We start from the raw sequence: 17,318 nt of genomic DNA, 5'->3' as shown, positions 1-17,318 counted from the left end.
GAGTTCAAGATATGCTACCTGATCCAGAACCTGGAGCGAATTCTGCACATCAACCTGGTCCACGTCAACCCGAAGTGCTTCGAGCAGCAGGAGCAGAACCAAAAGGACGACGGCGGCGAGGGTGGAAAGACAACACTCGGCTCGCTCTGGTTCGTAGGGCTGGAGTTTGTGCACATCATGTTCCTCAAGGACGGCATGAAGATCAAGGCGCGGCACGTTCGGCGGAAGTAGCTCAACCAGTACCTCGACCTGAACCTGCTAAAGCGGGAACGCTAAAACCAACGACTACGTCGCCGTCGCAAAAGCGCAAACGACCTGCTCCGAAGACACTGTACACGGCGTCTCCGTTGACGTCGGTGGATCCGGAAATCTTGATCTACTCAACTTTGGTCCGGATCCACTTCAGTCGTTCTACCAAAGTCACATGGGACTGGCCGCGGGAGGCAATCTGTCCCAAATTTAGCGATTGAACCCGAAAGCGTCGGCCTTTTCGGCGATTCCATCTTGGCAGAACCATGAACCGAAGAGCGTCAATGCACGGAGCAGCAACAGCGACGCAGAGGAGATCCTCGTACCGTCGACGCGACGACGACCACGGACCCCGGCATACTTGATGATATCACATCACAAACCGCGGACGAGTCGGCTACAATACAATGTATTGAATATGAAATAAATAAATTGTAACCAGCATTTCTGGGTTGCTCGAGTACTAAAATGATTTATTTAACAAAACAATCACTTAATTTAGTAGTAACATTCACAAAATTTCAAAGTTTTTAAGGTAATTTTCAAGAAAACTGCCAAAAATCGCTGTCCAGCAGTTCGAGAGATAAACTCATTTATGAGTTTCAGCATTTAACTCATAAATGAATTCCTCTACGCATGGTCCAAAATGAGTGAATCGAACTTGATTTTGAGTACATCCAGCTGACCGTGATGATTGTGATGCATGGGATACATGGCGGCATGAAAGTATCGAGAAATTAAAAAGAGAGATGTGAGCCGGTAACATGGAGTGAATCTTTCCCAGCTGTCATGGAATACTTCACAGAAGCTTGACACAAAATTTGGCTCCATGTTGCACTTTTAATTTCTCGATATCAGAATCTGCATGAAATCTGTCCTCATGCATTATTTTGCGATATAGGAGTATAACGTTTTTGCCCATTACCGACAATTGGGTACTAAAGCCCTATGTAAACTTTTATGCACAACGGTAAAAAACACGCTTAAAAAACATTTCTGATTACTTTTTTTCATTTTAATGCAAATTTTTTTTTTTACAAGACAAAATTTTTGCGATGGATCAACTATGGTCCCCTTGGAACGAGCTGTCAAGTAGGAGATTTTCTGTCAAGAAGAACCGCGAGGTAAATTTTTCAAAATTGATTTAAAAATCCATTTTAAACTTTTTGTGGTCGTACAAAGGGTCATTGTACTCAGAAAAATAAGCTTTATCGCTGTAAACAATAATATCAGCAATCTAAGCTTCATTTTAGGACCCAATTATCGACATTACCGACGGCTTTTTGGTTGTATTTCACAAAAAAAAACCTTTACAAAACGAGAATTGAACCTTCAATTTCTAGGTTGCTGATCCGACAAGTTACCACCGCGCCATGGACGCTAGATGAGTTGTGAGGGACAGAGCGCGAACATATTGGAATGTTGCTCGGGGACGGGCCAGCATTATATGTGTTGGTGAGAACTGCAGATCGCTGAAATGTTTACACGCGGGCAAAAATGATCTACGGGCTTGCTACAAAAAATGTTTTAAAATATGACATTTTCTGCAGCAAATCCACTGTTGCAGATTTTGAGATATATTTTTCCTTTGGTTGTACGATTCTCCCGACTGGCCCGACCAGGATAACGGAAACCAGTGCCACAACCATCGATTTGATGATCACTGATTCCCCCGGATTGGTCGTCAAATCCCAAGCTTGTACAGGTAATACTATCTCCGACCACGAAATAGTCTACCTGCTGGCCAGAGTGAGAGTGCGGAACCCAGCTCCAGTAACCACTCGTGTCAGGAGCGGTTGAGGAGCGATATCTTGCGTTCGCGCTGTACTCGCGCAACCCGAACCGAGACCATGGGGACAACCAATGGCTGGACTTCGTCCGAAAGCGCGACCGAGCCAACCCGTTGATCTTCGACGCCAAGAAGAGGTACACAGAACAAAACTTCGACCAGAATCTACCACCGAAGAAGCTCTGGAACAACTTGAGGCGAGAAGGGATCCACAATAACGCTAAGAAGACCGAGCCAGCTGAGGGAGTAGACGCGGATGAACTGAACACCTTCTTCACAACCGGACATCGACAGCTGAACACAGGTGACCATAACCAGCGGCCTGTAGAACCAAGTCACCGAACTGTTTACGATCCTGGCGAACCGCGTTTCGTGTTCCGTCACACCGACGTCAACGAAGTTTGCGCAAAGATCTTCGAGATTCAAACCAACGCCGCCGGCTGTGACGAGATCCCAATCTCGTTGGTGAAACTGCTGTGTCCGTACATCCTTCCCCTCCTCACTCATCTGATCAACAACATCATCGACACGAAGACCTTTCCGACGATCTGGAAAAAGGGAATTGTGACTCCAATCCCAAAGTCAGCCAATCCCTCACAACCGAAGGATTTTCGTCCGATCAGCGTTCTACCGGCCGTGTCCAAGGTATTGGAAAAGGTTCTCCTCTCCCAGATCTGGGAACATCTGAACACGACTGATCCACCACTCCTTTTTTTTTCTCAGCTTATTTTTATTAGGTCCTTTTAGGTGCTGTGACCAGGTTGGGACCGAGGATCAGTAAAACAATATATAATAACAAAACAAAAAAAACTCCTTAAATTCCATACTTGGAGATCATGTAACTGACGAGGGTTACTTGGTCCAAGCGGGTCTTGCAGGTCTTGAACCTGCCGATGTACTCGGAGAAAATCCCCCACAGCTCAGCCGAACTGTAGAGTACCTCCCCGGCTTCCTTCTCCGTGGCTCCACCGTCTCGGGGGCCACCTTGGCTGCTTCCTGCGGGACGAGGGCGATCCTTGGATTTTCCGTCCAGAACTGCGCCCGGCAGCGGGGAAACTCCGCTGGCGTAAACGCCGGAACTGCTGGACTCTGCTTCTCCGCCTTCCTTGCCGGCGGTTTTGGTTTCGACGCCTGCTGGCGCCTCCGGATGAAGTCCGCACGCTTGGGGCAGCTGCGGTCCGTGGCTTCATGGGCTCCAGAGCAGTTGGCACACCGCTTCGGCTCGGCTTCTTGGACTTTGCACTCGTCCGTCTTGTGGGGACCCCCACAGTTGTTGCACCTGCCTTTCAGGTGACAGTTCCTGGTTCCATGACCCAGCTGCACTGCACTGGGTCACGTTCGACCGCTTGTTCCGGTAGGCCTTGTAACCGTTGGTCACAATTCTTGACGAAGGAAAGTTTCACTTCAGTATTTTTATTACCATCTCACTACACTTAACAGTGGGATGGGGCAAATCTATCAGTGTATGCGAGGCTGAAGCCCACCAATTTCCCGGTGGGGTGTCCTGACAGCGCAGCTGTTGACACATTGGGAATTGGTGGGAAAATGGACTCGGGAAAACCAAAAAGAAAGCTCGATCTGGGGAAGATCGGCCTCTTGTATTCAGGCTTCCGAGCGGACTGGTCGCGCTCCAAGTGGCGGTAGTCAAGCGCCCCCACAACGGCGGAACCCGGAGGTTCCGCGAGTGCGAGTCCGTTTCGGATTGGTCGGCCTGGGTTGCGTGAATCCCATGTTGGTAGCTTCCCACGTCTAAACGTAGTAGGACCACCCCCGTCGTCTGGCGCCTCCCCGCGCCATCAACGCCAAGGACGACAGCTCTCAGGCCGCTGGCCTTAATCGTTAAGGAGAGTCCCCTCTCGGTAGCCCGAATCAGTGGACTCTGGGGCTGCCGATTCGCCAACGAGGGAAGAAGCCTGCCCGACGAAGCCAGCAACGCCTGCTGTGCGTCCATCCGACCCGGCACGAAGTCCGGAGACCACCGTACCGGCCGTGAAGGCCGCAGAATCGCTGCATCCGGCACCGAAGACCGGACAACCGCAGCGCAGAACAACAAGCCACCGTCAGCCAGCAGAACAAGCCCCCCCCCCACGAGCGGGACAGTTCCAGCCGCGGAGTGTGAGCGAAGGAGCTCCTCCGGCGGCGACCATCCGGCACGAGAACCAGCTGAGCTGCGCGGTAAGAGTGCCCCAAACCACCTACACTTTACACAACCCACACCCACACAAAACATTCACCCAATAAAGTGCTGAAGTGGAATAGAAATCGTGTTTTTTCTGTGTGATGAAAGTCTCCCTTGAATCTGCCTAGTAGTAATGCCGACCCTGAGTGATGAGTAGTCAGTAGCTTTGGTCTACGACTACTTGGGAAACGGTCTCAGCCCTGAAAAGGACTTGAGCTAGCCTAAAACCCCTTGATACTGAAGGACAGTTAGTTTCAGCCTCCCACCGGATGATAGTGCTTGCCGCAACTTTCATTGCAGAGAGCTTCTTCAGATTGGTGTATCCCTTGGGGAAGACCACAATGTACGGAGTTTCGTCCACGGTGGACTTTTCCTTCCGCTTGATGATATGCACCTCCAGCGCGTCCAGCTTGAGATCCCTTTTCAGAAGGTACTTGACCTCGTCCGGTTTCAGTTCATCAGGAAAACCACGAAGAACCACCCGATGATTTCGTTCGCTCCGCCGATCGTGGGTGTAGAATTCAACTTTCTTCTTCTTGAGTAGCTCTTGCACCTTGTCAAAATCTTTGACAGAGAAGCAGGTCACCTTGGTTCCAAATCGGGTTAGTTTGTAAATCGGTTTGAAACCTAATTTACAACTTTCCACTATCGCCACGAGCTTGTAAAAATCCGTGGTGTTCTTCACCACCAAAGGTGGTTGCTTTTGTTTACCTGCCGACTGGCCGGGTGGTGGAACCGCCGGGGCGTCCCCTCTTCCTGCTGGGCTGGCATTGTTGTTGTTTTTGTTATCCGCTAGCGGGCTGAACTTGTTGTTGTTGAGCAGGGTCTTCTCAACTTTTTCTCCTTCGATGCCGATTCCAGTGACCTCGCTGGACTTCTTCCGCTTCCGATTCCCGCAGACGGGACGAAAATCTTCCTCCTCGGAGGATTCCTCCACCTCCATCTGTCAAAAACTTCCAAGCACGCGAGATGACAACACGAGCAAAACACGTCTTAACTTGTCGCTGGCTGGCGACTGAGTGTGTCCACCACTCCTTGCGCCGAACCAATCAGGCTACAGAAGAGGCTACAGTACCACGACGGCCTTGTCCAAAGTGGTTCACGACGTGTACAGCAATCTGGACGAGAATCGGTGCACAGTGATGGTCCTCGTCGATTTTTCACTCGCCTTCAACTGTGTCGATCACCGGATGCTGAAGGACAAGCTGCGCAACGAATTCCGCTTCTCTCGAGCTGCCTGCGACCTGATCGCCTCGTACCTGAGCGACCGCACTCAAGTTGTTCGCCGCGGTAACGCTGTGTCTGCCGCGATGCAAGTCCCTGACGGAACCCCCCAAGGCTCGTGTCTCAGCGCTTTGCTGTTTAGCCTCTACATAAACAGTTTACCTAGAGCGCTAAAATGTGGATGGCAGCTTTACGCCGATGACCTACAGATTTATCTGCCAGGACCCATCGTGAACGTTGACCAGCTAGTGCGGGCGGTCAACGAGGATCTCGCCGCGATTGCAAGCTGGGCAAAAGCTAACCGTCTGTTCCCGAATCCGAAGAAAACCCAGGCCATTATCTTTTGCAAGACTGGCGCGGTCACGCCGACGGAAGACGTAGTCTTCGGCAACACCAGCATTCCATTAAGCGGTCATGTCACGAACCTCGGGATCAAGATGGACACAAACTTGACCTGGGAACAGCAGGTGAATGACGTCTTGCAGAAGGCCTACAGTACACTTCGCACCTTCCGCCGGTTTGGTCCCGTACTGTCAACGGAAACACGCCGCAAACTGGTTCAAGCTGCAGTGATACCATTCTTCACCTACTGTGACGTGGTATACTATCCTGGACTGGCCGCTGCACTGCGCGAACGGCTACATCGGTGCTTCAAATCGTCGATTCGCTTCGTCCACAATCTCCGTTGCCGAGACACAACAGCAGCAGTTCGAAGCACAATTTTAGGACACGATCTCCCCACGAACTACAAACTTCGAATATGCTGCTTCATGAAGCAAGCATACGAGGGTCGACTGCCGGGCTACATCGCGCAACATCTGCAACGCGGACAACTCGAACGTGCCTCAAATTTCATCGTTCCACGACACACGACTTCCAGTGGAAAAAGCCTGCTGGTCCAGCCTAGGGCAAAGTGAACACTTCTACAAACCTTTTTCAACTGAAATCCGGGTTCAGCTCGTTTGAATTTACCATTTAAAAAATCCGAAAATGATTTCGCGACAGAGTCAAAAAAAAATTTACAATTATCTTTTGGCCACCGCAACCCCAGTTTAAGTACGCGTAATGCGGTATGCTGATCGGAACACGGTGGGTAAGAAGGGGATTATTATGCAACTTGCATGCATCTCGGAAATTCTTTCTGGAGGTTGTTGGGGGGATTATTCTGAGTCAGAAAAATCAACTCCCAAAATATTCTGTCGGTGAAAACTGATTTTATCTCGATTTGAAGTTAAAAAACCTAATATTTCATCTAAAAACTCAAAAATACGTCTAAAAACTCGGTCTATCTCTGGACAAAGATGTACATTTTCATCTAGATATCAATTTTTAGTTCACAAAATATATTCCTGACATAGTACACCATAAATCGATCCATTACTTGAGTCGCAGCGTCATCAGGAGGTGTAAAATAATGTTATTTCTAAAAACTATTTTCAATTTGCTCTGGTAAATAAACTGTCATGTCTGACTTCAAAAACTAATGTTGTAGCATTGTTGGAAACGAAATGAAGGACAATTTTGCAGAAAAAAGTATGACATTTTATACATTTACAGTAAAGTTATGTCTATTTTAGTGGAAAAATTTCTGACAATTTTCAAAATTCTTCGATTTTTAACCTATTCCTGCTATAAACAGCTACTATGATCATACTCAGAAGGATGTAACAAAATATATAATTTGGCGGTCATTCAGGGGCTGGTTATGGTGGGCATACTGAGCTCAAATTAGAAATATGAGCTTGATTGAACTTAACAGGTGGCGTTTTGCATTTGAATTTTTAATGAGATTTGACCCGTAGAAATCACTTTTTTCAAAAAATGTAGATTTTTTAGTCGCTTTGGCCACTGAAGCGTTTATTTTCAACATTATTGGCGTGTAAGACACTATATGAGGAATTAGTTGTTAGGCACACTGATCTATTCGGGGAGTGAAATAAGTAACTCCATCGATATATTCATTCGATTTTATTTTTTGTTATTCAATTAAGAGAAGAAAGAAAAACAATTTCTGAAATAATTACAGCATTTAAAATAAAGAAAAAGGTAAAAATTCATCAAAGTTTTGTTACTGCAGCTTTGTAACGATTTTTTTAATATTATGAGAACATTCACGTTTTTGCAAACGTGATCGGATAATATAACTTTTGTCGCGCACGTACAAAAAGAACATATTCACTTTATACTTTGCATCCCTCGTAAGCAACATCCAATCTCTGGCAGATTAGTTTGAAATTTCCTGCAAGGCATTCGCGATTCGGCCTTGATACTGGAGTATGTCGGTATCAGAGAAAACGGCACTCATCTGCTCAAATGTTTCGCGCAGAAACTCGTCGCGTTTCTGCCGGGTCCGCAGCATCCGATCAATCTCTCGCTTCACCCTTTGCCTTAGCCGGTTCTTGACCTTTTCCATGGCCACCCGGATGTCTTGCTTGTTCATTCGTCGTCGTCGGTTAAGCTCTGCGTTTCGCTGCCTCCGGAGTGCCTTCTGTTCGGGGCTTTCATTTTGTCGTTTGATGCGCTGCTGCAGGGTGTGCCGTGCCCGGCTCAACGCCTTGGTGGTCAATTTCTTCTCCAGGTCCTCCGGCTTGATAAGGCCTGCTGCAATCCGGTCCCGTTCCTTTTCCTCTCGCGGTCTCTACTGTCTTCTGCCGAGGATTGACTGCTGACGCTGCTGCTGCTACTGTTGCTGTTTCCGCTAGTAATAATGGGTTGTTCTGACTTCACCGTCGTCACCGGATTGAACAAGGAAGTTTTGTCATAATCAAAGTGGGACGATTGGTAGTGATGAGAATGGTAGTAGTTGAACTCTTCGATGCTGAACGGGGGAGGAGGAAAGTCCATCGAAAAGGCGTACGGCGATGAATATCTTGTTGTTCCGTCCATGGTCCTTGACGAGTTATCTCACTGCAGGTTCTTTATTCCTTGGGACCACATCCTTTTTACTGCAAAAATAAATAATATGGTAATTCTATTCTGCAACGATAGTTTAAACTTTGTATAGAGGTAAGGAAATTTAGTTAACAGAAATTAACTAACATTAAAATATTTTTTTAAAATTCTTACCTCGAATAAAACCAATAAAACTCAAATTAAATTTTGACATTTGGAAAACAGTTACACTCTAAACACGGAAGAATGATACTGTTTTGATGACGGGAACGTAAATTTGAGTACTGTGAAAGTCAAGGGACATTCAAAATTTACGCCAATGTGCGAGGGGAACGACAGTAATCCGTTGAGCTCTCATTGTAATGATTTTATGCCATTTTGTTTGATTCTAACCGATTTCATAGGATTTGTTGCAAGTAAACAGTTGTTAACCTCACACACCGTTCAGTAAATTTACCTTCAAAATGTCCATCCTTGCGTACAACATTGCCACCGACCATATGTTCGGCGTTCAGGCCCAGACGATCGCGACCGACTTCGAGAAGATCTTTGAGATCAACCCGCACATGTATCTGGGGGGTCAGCCTCCAGACGAACATCCTGACGGTGCACCAGCGTTTTCTTGTCCGCAAGAACCTGTACGAGGTGCGCGAAAACCGCCAGATGACGCAAGAACGATTCGCGGCCATGCTGTCCAACTTTCTGTACGAGAAGCGCTTCGGGCCGTACTTTATCGAGCCGGTTATCGCCGGACTGGACCCCAAGTCGTACGAGCCGTTCATCTGCAACATGGACCTGATCGGCTGTCCGAACAAGCCGAACGACTTTGTCGTGGCCGAAACCTGTGCAGAGCAGCTGTAAGGTATGTGCGAAACGCTGTGGAAGCCGGACCTGGAACCGACTGCGTTGTTCGAGGTCATCTCGCAGGCGCTGGTGAACGCGTTCGATTGGGACGCCATCTCCGGTTGGGGCGCCACCGTTCACATCATCGAGAAGGAGAAGCTCACGGTGAAGAAGCTGAAGACGCGTATGGATAAGGGTGGAGGCTGCGAAGTGGATAATTTGGAATCAAACCGGAAAACGAACGGGAAATGGTGTTGTTCTTTTCGTATTATCAAATTTATCCAACTCAATTTGATCGATGGATAAGATTTCAAAGAAGGCACCGGATTTGATCGGATTTCAAACAAATCCACTTTTACTACTTCCGTGTTAACTAGAGAGCCTGGATCTTATTAGAGAACGGACATCTCAAACCAAAAGAACCAATCGAAGCACGAGAACTGTCAAACGGAGGTACCAATCGAGCAAAATCCTTTGTCTTATGCTCGTTTGGTACCTCCGTTTGACAGTTCTCGTGCTTCGATTGGTTCTTTTGGTTTGAGATGTCCGTTCTCTAATAAGATCCAGGCTCTCTAGTGTTAACGTGTATGTTGCTTGACATTTATTGACGTAGACTACTACTCGAAAGTACTGGGGTGCCATTAGGGTGTAATATCAAAATCGATTTTCCAGCACAACATTAGTAGAACACAATTGATGGCGGCCACATTTTTTTCGATAAGTTTGTATAATCTAAATAATTTGTCAACTTACATGAAGTAAAATTACTATACACCATACTATTTTGAATTAAAAATTTCTATAAGTCCAAATAGTTCAAACAATATTTCAACAGTATGGAGTACAATTACAGTTTGTTATATAATCCAACTATATGTTAAACGATTGGTACAAAAATTTCAACTTTTATCAAGTAAATTGATCACAGTCGATTCCTCTGGATGATAGAGAACCTTCAACACCCCCACTTCTCCTCAGATTATCAGAAAACTCCCCAAAAGAAGAAAAATGTTACGAGGGCTCATGACTTTCACTATTCCAGAAAAAGTAGGCATGCCAACAGTCAAAAACACTTTATGAAAGCTGTAATTCATGATCAAAGTGCTGATAAGCCGATAATAGAAATAGGCTGAGAAATGGTATAGTTCCCCTACATCTTACAGCCGATGTCACGTGCGCGATCGAGGAATGAACGGTCAGGGTCTGGTTGAGCACGCTCTTGTGGACGGTTCCAGCATGTCTCCGTGCCATCCAGAGATGGGCACGATAGCGACGGCGGTTGTAGCCGATCTTATTGATGTAAGATGAGACTTCCTTTTTGATGTCCTGAAACGGTCCTCGTTGAACAGGGGTTCAGCCGATTCCATCTTGTTGACATCGACGATCAGCTGTTTAACACCGAGGGTGAAGGCGAGCAATGCATTCTCTCGAACCTGTCCACTATCGAATTCACCGGCACCAGCGGCGACGATCAGCACGGTACGTTCCGTAACGAAATCCGTAACAGACGGAATAGTTTGCTCCGGGTTTCGGCTATGGAAACTTTTGCAGCATCATGGCGTGAAGATATGTCTAATTCATTTGTAAACACGCGCTTCTGTCAAGCACTGGTTTATTCACAAATTCCGAAACTCAGTGAAAAAAAATCGTGAAGTCGATTGAGTAACTTTGAGCCACACTGAGTAATTTTGTAAAATTGAGTCACTCAGTTACTCTGTGTCCCACCCCTTGAGGCATGCTGTTCTTACCATACACCAAAAATATGTGTACCACATGGTGGACTGTTACTGTTCACTATAAAATGAGTCAATTGTTTGGACTACTAGGACTTATCGAAAAATACTTGCCCCCGAGCTTGCTCCCTTCTAACACAACATGTCACCAAAACCACTGAAAAACCACCAACAGATATAGATCAATCGGATAAGGCGGCAGCAGTTCGGCAGCAACGTAAATAACATCACATATAATGGCGGTAAACATTCACCAACTATCGATAGAACTTAAAAATCAAATTTGATTATATCCGAAGTAGTTATCACAACAATTGTAGGGTTCATTTTTGCGGTCTTTTTAAAGTGTCGGCAAAGTAGTGTCGGTAAAGTAGTTTTTCAGAAACTATATAGGGAATAGTCCATTTTTGGGCAATGACTATTTGACGTAAAATCCAAGTTTATAAAAATATTTACATATGTATGAAAACCTCATATAGTTTTCTGCCTAACAACTAATTTCTCATATAGTAAAATCGACCAAAACTATTTTGGGAATGGAATTAATGGTTTGATATATCGTACATATATAGTTGGGTTACAATTTAATGAATAGTAGAGACCATTTGATAAATAGTTGAGTAACTATTTGTCATAAAGTAGTTATATAGTTCATGACTATGCGGGTTACTATCTTTTTCTAAATATACAGTTTTCTCATGAAAAATCAAACAAATATTGGAAAGTTATACACCAAATTGTTGGAAATAATTTTTCTCAACCGAATCCTGCATAAGTTTTATAAAAATGTTGATTATGAAGGAAAAAACGCTATTTGTTTATAGGTGGCGACATGTGTTTTTCAGCTTTGCTGCAAATCCTCAATATTATTGCGGGCGTTAATAATTAGAGTTCACGCGCGGTGGTACGACCACAAGATAATGGTCGCATGACAGCCGCATGACAACCGCAGAACAAATTTTTGGCAGTTGTCAAAGGTTGCCTTGAGTTTTCGGCTGACTTTTTGGAAAATTTTCAAAACAAACCATGTTGACAGCCAAATCAACGCAGATTTTCAGTTCAACTTGCTTATTTTTACACTGCGGTAGTTAGGCCACAGAGTAACCCAGAGTGCCCAGTCCGAAGAAATGTCATTAAATTTATTGGCCCCATAAGGTTTGCTGGTAGTAGGCGTGCGATGTACCACCAAGTTGAACCAAAAATCAAGAGGCAGTGCGAACTCTGTCTTACTCTGTGGTTAGGCGGCAATAATCTCCTGTCAATCACAGTGATGGAGAAACGTGATTTTATCTTGCAATAAGCAATATAAATATCATGTACGAAATGAGCACATTGATTTCCCCATAGAGAATTTGCAGCAAAGCTAAAAGACACTTGTCGCCACCTATGAACAAATAGCGTAAACCTATGATTTTTCGAAAAAATGTGTTTTTACCTTCAAAATCAACATTTTCATTAAACTTATGCCGGATTCGGATGAGAAAAATTATTTCCAACAATTTGGTGTGCAACTTTCCAATATTCGTTTGATTTTTCTATGAGAAAATGGTAAATTTAGTAAAAGAAAATAATTCGAACTTTTTGGCAACAAAATCTGTCAAAAATCAATAAAAATAGTTGAATATTCGTTAACACATCTGTTATCAACTATATCACTGTTTATTTCATTGACATATATGGGGAAACTAATTTTTTCGTGTTCTGAAACATGTTTTTTAAAGAAAAAGTTCACAAATTTTTGCGCGCCCAAAAATTGATGTTCATTATTTTGAAGCAAAAAATTTTTCTCGTCTTTTGCAACCAGTTTCATTAAGATTGATGCAGGGAATCATGAGAAATAAGCGATTTTGTTCTTCAATCCAGCAGAAAGGAATACAATTTTTGGCAAGTAACCTCATTTTGGCGCCACCTACATTTGAAACACAGTCGCGCTGCAAAACCTCAATAGAGAATTTGCAGCAAAGCTAAAAGACGCGTGTCGCCACCTATAAACAAATAGTGTAAACCTATGATTTTTAGAAAAAATGTGTTTTTTCCTTCCTAATCAACATTTTTATAAAACTTATGCCGGATTTGGACGAGAAAAATTATTTCCAACAATTTGGTGTATAACTTTCCAATATTTGTTTGATTTTTCTATGAGAAAACTGTAAATTTAGAAAAAGATAGTAATTTGGACTATTTGGCAAGAAAGTCTGTCAAAAATCAATACAAATTGTTGAATTTACGTTAACACATCTGTTATCAACTATATAACTGGTTATTTCCTTGGTATATACAGGGAAACTCATTTTTTTCGTGTTCCAAAACATGTTTTTTAAAGAAAAAGGTCACAAATTTTTGCGCGCCCAAAAGTTGATGTTCATTATTTTAAAGCAAAAATTTTTTCTCGTCTTTTGCAACAAGTTTCATGAAGATTGATGCAGGGAATCATGAGAAATTGCCGTTCAAGAGCCAAACGACATGTGACACCTAGTGTTGAGTAGCAGAACAGAGCGAAGAATGTCGATTGAAATTTCCGCCCTTTGAGGTTATGTATGCGAATTCTGTTTTGTTAAATTCCAGCGTTCACAACAATTTTTGAGCAAAAATTCGAGCTGATACTTTGTTAACTTTTGATGCTCTATCATTTTAAACAATATTATTTTTTCAAAATTATTTTTTTTTTCCAATTTTTTTATTGCGTTAATTTATAGAGGGCAAAGAGTTAACAATCGTACTACTTGAATTTTTTCTCAAAAGTTGTTCTAAGAGCTATAAATTCAATTTTATGTTTGCATTCCTATGTAACCGAACAGCGAAAATTTGAATCGTCATTCTTCGATGCTTTGCGCCATCTGTCGGAATTTTTGAGCTTTTAATCGCGAATAAGCGATTTTGTTCTTCAATCCAGCAGAAAGGAATACGATTTTTGGCATGTAACCTCATTTTGGCGCCACCTACATTTGAAACACAGTCGCGCTGCAAAACCTCAATAGAGAATTTGCAGCAAAGCTAAAAGACACATGTCGCCACCTATGAACAAATAGCGTAAACCTATGATTTTTCGAAAAAATGTGTTTGTACCTTCAAAATCAATATTTTTTTAAACTTATGCCGGATTCGGATGAGAAAAATTATTTCCAACAATTTGGTGTACAACTTTCCACTTTTTGTTTGATTTTTCTATGAGAAAATTGTAAATTTAGTAAGATAGTTATTTGAACTATTTGGCAACAAAGTCTGTCAAAAATCAATAAAAATTGTTAAATATACGTTAACACATCTGTTATCAACTATGTAACTGTTTATTTCTTTGATATATATGGGGAAACTATTTCTTTCGTGTTCTGAAATATGTTTTTTGAAGAAAAAGTTCACAAATTTTTGCGCGCCCAAAAATTGATGTTCATTATTTTAAAGCAAAAATTTTTTTCTCGTCTTTTGCAACCAGTTTCATTAAGATTGATGCAGGGAATCATGAGAAATAAGCGAATTTGTTCTTCAATCCAGCAGAAAGAAATACGAGTTTTGGCAAGTAACCTCATTTTGGCGCCACCTACATTTGAAACACAGTTTCCCTGATTTCCTCGACTTTGTTTTTTTTTTAAACACGTAGCGTGTACCATTTTGAAACATGTTTGATTCAATTCTATCCATTATTTGTTGAGTCTAATCAAAATTGAATACTTTTGGAACTACTCCATTTTTGACAATCACTATCAGTAAATCAAAAAAATCGCATTATTTACCAACATTATCGATAGCCCGAAACAATCTGAGTTATAAACAAGGAGTTTTCCAGATTTTTCTTGTAAAAAGTTAAGTAAAATGGATTACGTCGACATTCAAGCGGTGGAATCGAAACTCACGGATGTGACAGTGACGCCGATACCAATGAACAAAACAACATCCGCTCACGCACTCAACTATTCCAATCATCAGCAGCAGCATCATCATCATTTTCAGACCAAAAGCAACGCCGTACAACAGGAGCAATTCCAGGCGCAAAACTTGTCTAGCGCCGCCTCGGCTATCGTAACTCCGGTAACCAATCTGAACCAATTTCCCAACAACTCCAACGGGAATCAGCTGACAAAGTATGCCCAGTTACTGTTGGTTTTGGAGGAAATGAGCCAATCAATACGCCCAACGTGAGTTTTCTAACTAAAACATGGAGTTATTATAGCTATGCTTACAGTTGCCATTATTTTGCAGATATAGCGGAAGTAGAAGCTCGGCCGAGCGCCTCAAGCGTGGCATCGTCCACGCTAGAATACTGGTTCGCGAGTGCTTGCTAGAAACGGAACGATCCGCCAGACAATAAGGATAAATTCCAGAATGAGAAATACTTGATTGATTATTGTGTAGTGGATGGCTAGGAAGAAGACTTAATCGAAAATTTGGTTAAAATCGTATCAGAATGATGACACCTTTTGCAAACAAAAAAAGAACAAGTACAAAATAGCTCAATCCCAAATAGTACGTTGCCTATTTACAAAAAATAATCAAGAGTTGGTTCTGAATAAGATAGAAGACCAAAATTTAAAACAGATATACATAGCTACCGATCCGAATGATGTATACTAACATAAAGCCTTCACAAAAGACATGGTTTATACATTACGATCAGAACAGAGACGTTCCCCGCGACGTTAAAAGACATTTAGGATAAAGTTTTGTATGATCTGTATTTTTCAGCAAATAAACCACGTGTGTGTAACTGTACGTTATTTTTTATCCAGATATCCAGAGCTTTTTTAAAGGTCCTATAAAAATATGAAAGACAATAGCTTATAGGCTGAAAAAAGCTGATTTCCATAAAAAGTAATATAACAAATCAAAATCAAAAAAAGTGCAAAAAAAGTTTGTACACCTTTTGAAAAATTAACATAAATAATGTTATTTGTTGACAAATCACCATAAATTTAGTCTCCCAACTCCAAATAGGCATCCTTGACTGATTAAAAAAATAATTTGGATTGAATATAAAGTTTACTAACTACTTAGTATAATAAAAGTTTATATAACTCTGGAAATTCTATATAAAAATTATATATATATTTAATTTTGCCAGCTTTCAATTTAACTAAATGTCGATATATTACCATAGAATTGCTAAATAAACATTTTGGAGTGGGTCTTTGTATCGACCCGGAATTACGTCGTCGGAAAATCCGCCGGCATCCGAACCGGTTCACGATTCACAAGTCAACCTATATGGCATCGGAAAGGGCATAAAATTTTCAATCTTTTGATACCCATACATCTAAGTTTTCTATAAAACCCACGTTTTTAAATACCTAGGCAAAAACGATGTTATGGTTTCGTTTGAGCAACCTGCCAAAAATGTATGGAATTTCGTAATTTTTGTTCTCCTGGATCAAAAAAATAAAATAAAAAATAATAATAATTTCACGTAAGAAATTAGCCGACTCCGACTCCGACTCCGGCACATATTATGCTGGTGCGTCCCTAAGAGAGGAGAATATGTTGGTGCTCTGCTCCTCACAATTCATCAGGCAGTCTGGTCAAATTTTGCCATTTTCATTACCAGTTTCAAAAACCATGAATTTTAACACCCATATTGCCCCAAGTCGTATAGTTCGGTAAATGTCCACCCAGTAGAACCATCCCCAGGGCACTGGCCACTCGGGGTTTTTTTTCCAATCCGGTCAAAATGGCCATTTTCATTACCAGTTTCAAAAAACATGAATTTTGTTACCCATATTGCAAACAGTCGTATGGTTCGATTAATGTCCCTCCGGTTGAACCTTCTCGAGGGCACTGGCCACTCCGGGTGTGGCCAATATCCTATAAATGTGGTCCCGAACCGGTCAAAATCATTACCAGTTTCAAAAGTTCAAGATGGTATGTCAGAGACATAACCGAAAGACATAGGACCAAACAATTTGAATGTGTTTTTGGATTGCTAGTGAAATCTGAAATAAGATTATTTTATTTTGTTTCATAGATTTGTCGGCAAAATTGTCATAAATGTTCTCCCAAGGTGAACCTTCTATGAGGGCACCGGCAACTCCAGGTTAGGGCCACCACTGTCGAAATGTCAATTTTCATGTTCAGTATCAAAAACCATGAATTTTGATATCCATATTGCCACAACTCGTATGGTTCTGTTAAAGACCCTCCGGGCCCCGGGGAAACCTGCTTTGAGATCACTGGTCACTCAAGGTTGTGGCCACTACTGTCGGAATGTCAATTTTCATGTACAGTATCAAAAACCATGAATTTTGATACCAATATGCCACAACTCGTATGGTTCTGTAAAAAGTCCTCCGGGCCCCGGGGGAACCTGCTTTAAGGGCACCGGCCACTCCAGGTTGTGGCCACTACTTTCCAAATGGCCATTATTATGTTCAGTATAAAAAACCATGAATTTTGATACCCATATTGCCACAACTCGTATGTT

At 42.6% G+C, this 17,318-nt stretch overlaps 1 protein-coding gene and 2 pseudogenes across 1 annotated transcript; 2 read left to right on the top strand and 1 right to left on the bottom strand.

Annotated features, from left to right (window-relative positions):
* The first annotated feature begins 8,748 nt into the window (after positions 1 to 8,748).
* LOC6049658 lies at positions 8,749 to 9,482 on the top strand (annotated as a pseudogene).
* Positions 9,483 to 10,297: 815 nt separating this feature from the next.
* On the bottom strand, positions 10,298 to 10,723 carry LOC6034108 (annotated as a pseudogene).
* A 3,898-nt stretch (positions 10,724 to 14,621) lies between these two features.
* LOC6049659 lies at positions 14,622 to 15,616 on the top strand. Its single transcript, XM_001866347.2, has 2 exons — positions 14,622 to 15,042; positions 15,107 to 15,616. Exons 1-2 carry the CDS (start codon positions 14,720 to 14,722, stop codon positions 15,213 to 15,215), a joined length of 432 nt encoding a protein of 143 aa, XP_001866382.1. The 5' UTR covers positions 14,622 to 14,719; the 3' UTR covers positions 15,216 to 15,616.
* The last annotated feature ends 1,702 nt before the right edge of the window (positions 15,617 to 17,318 follow it).

Source organism: Culex quinquefasciatus, chromosome 3, assembly GCF_015732765.1.
Source record: "Culex quinquefasciatus strain JHB chromosome 3, VPISU_Cqui_1.0_pri_paternal, whole genome shotgun sequence".
NCBI classification, from domain to species: Eukaryota; Metazoa; Arthropoda; class Insecta; order Diptera; family Culicidae; genus Culex; species Culex quinquefasciatus.
This window is presented reverse-complemented; position numbering and strand designations above follow the sequence as displayed.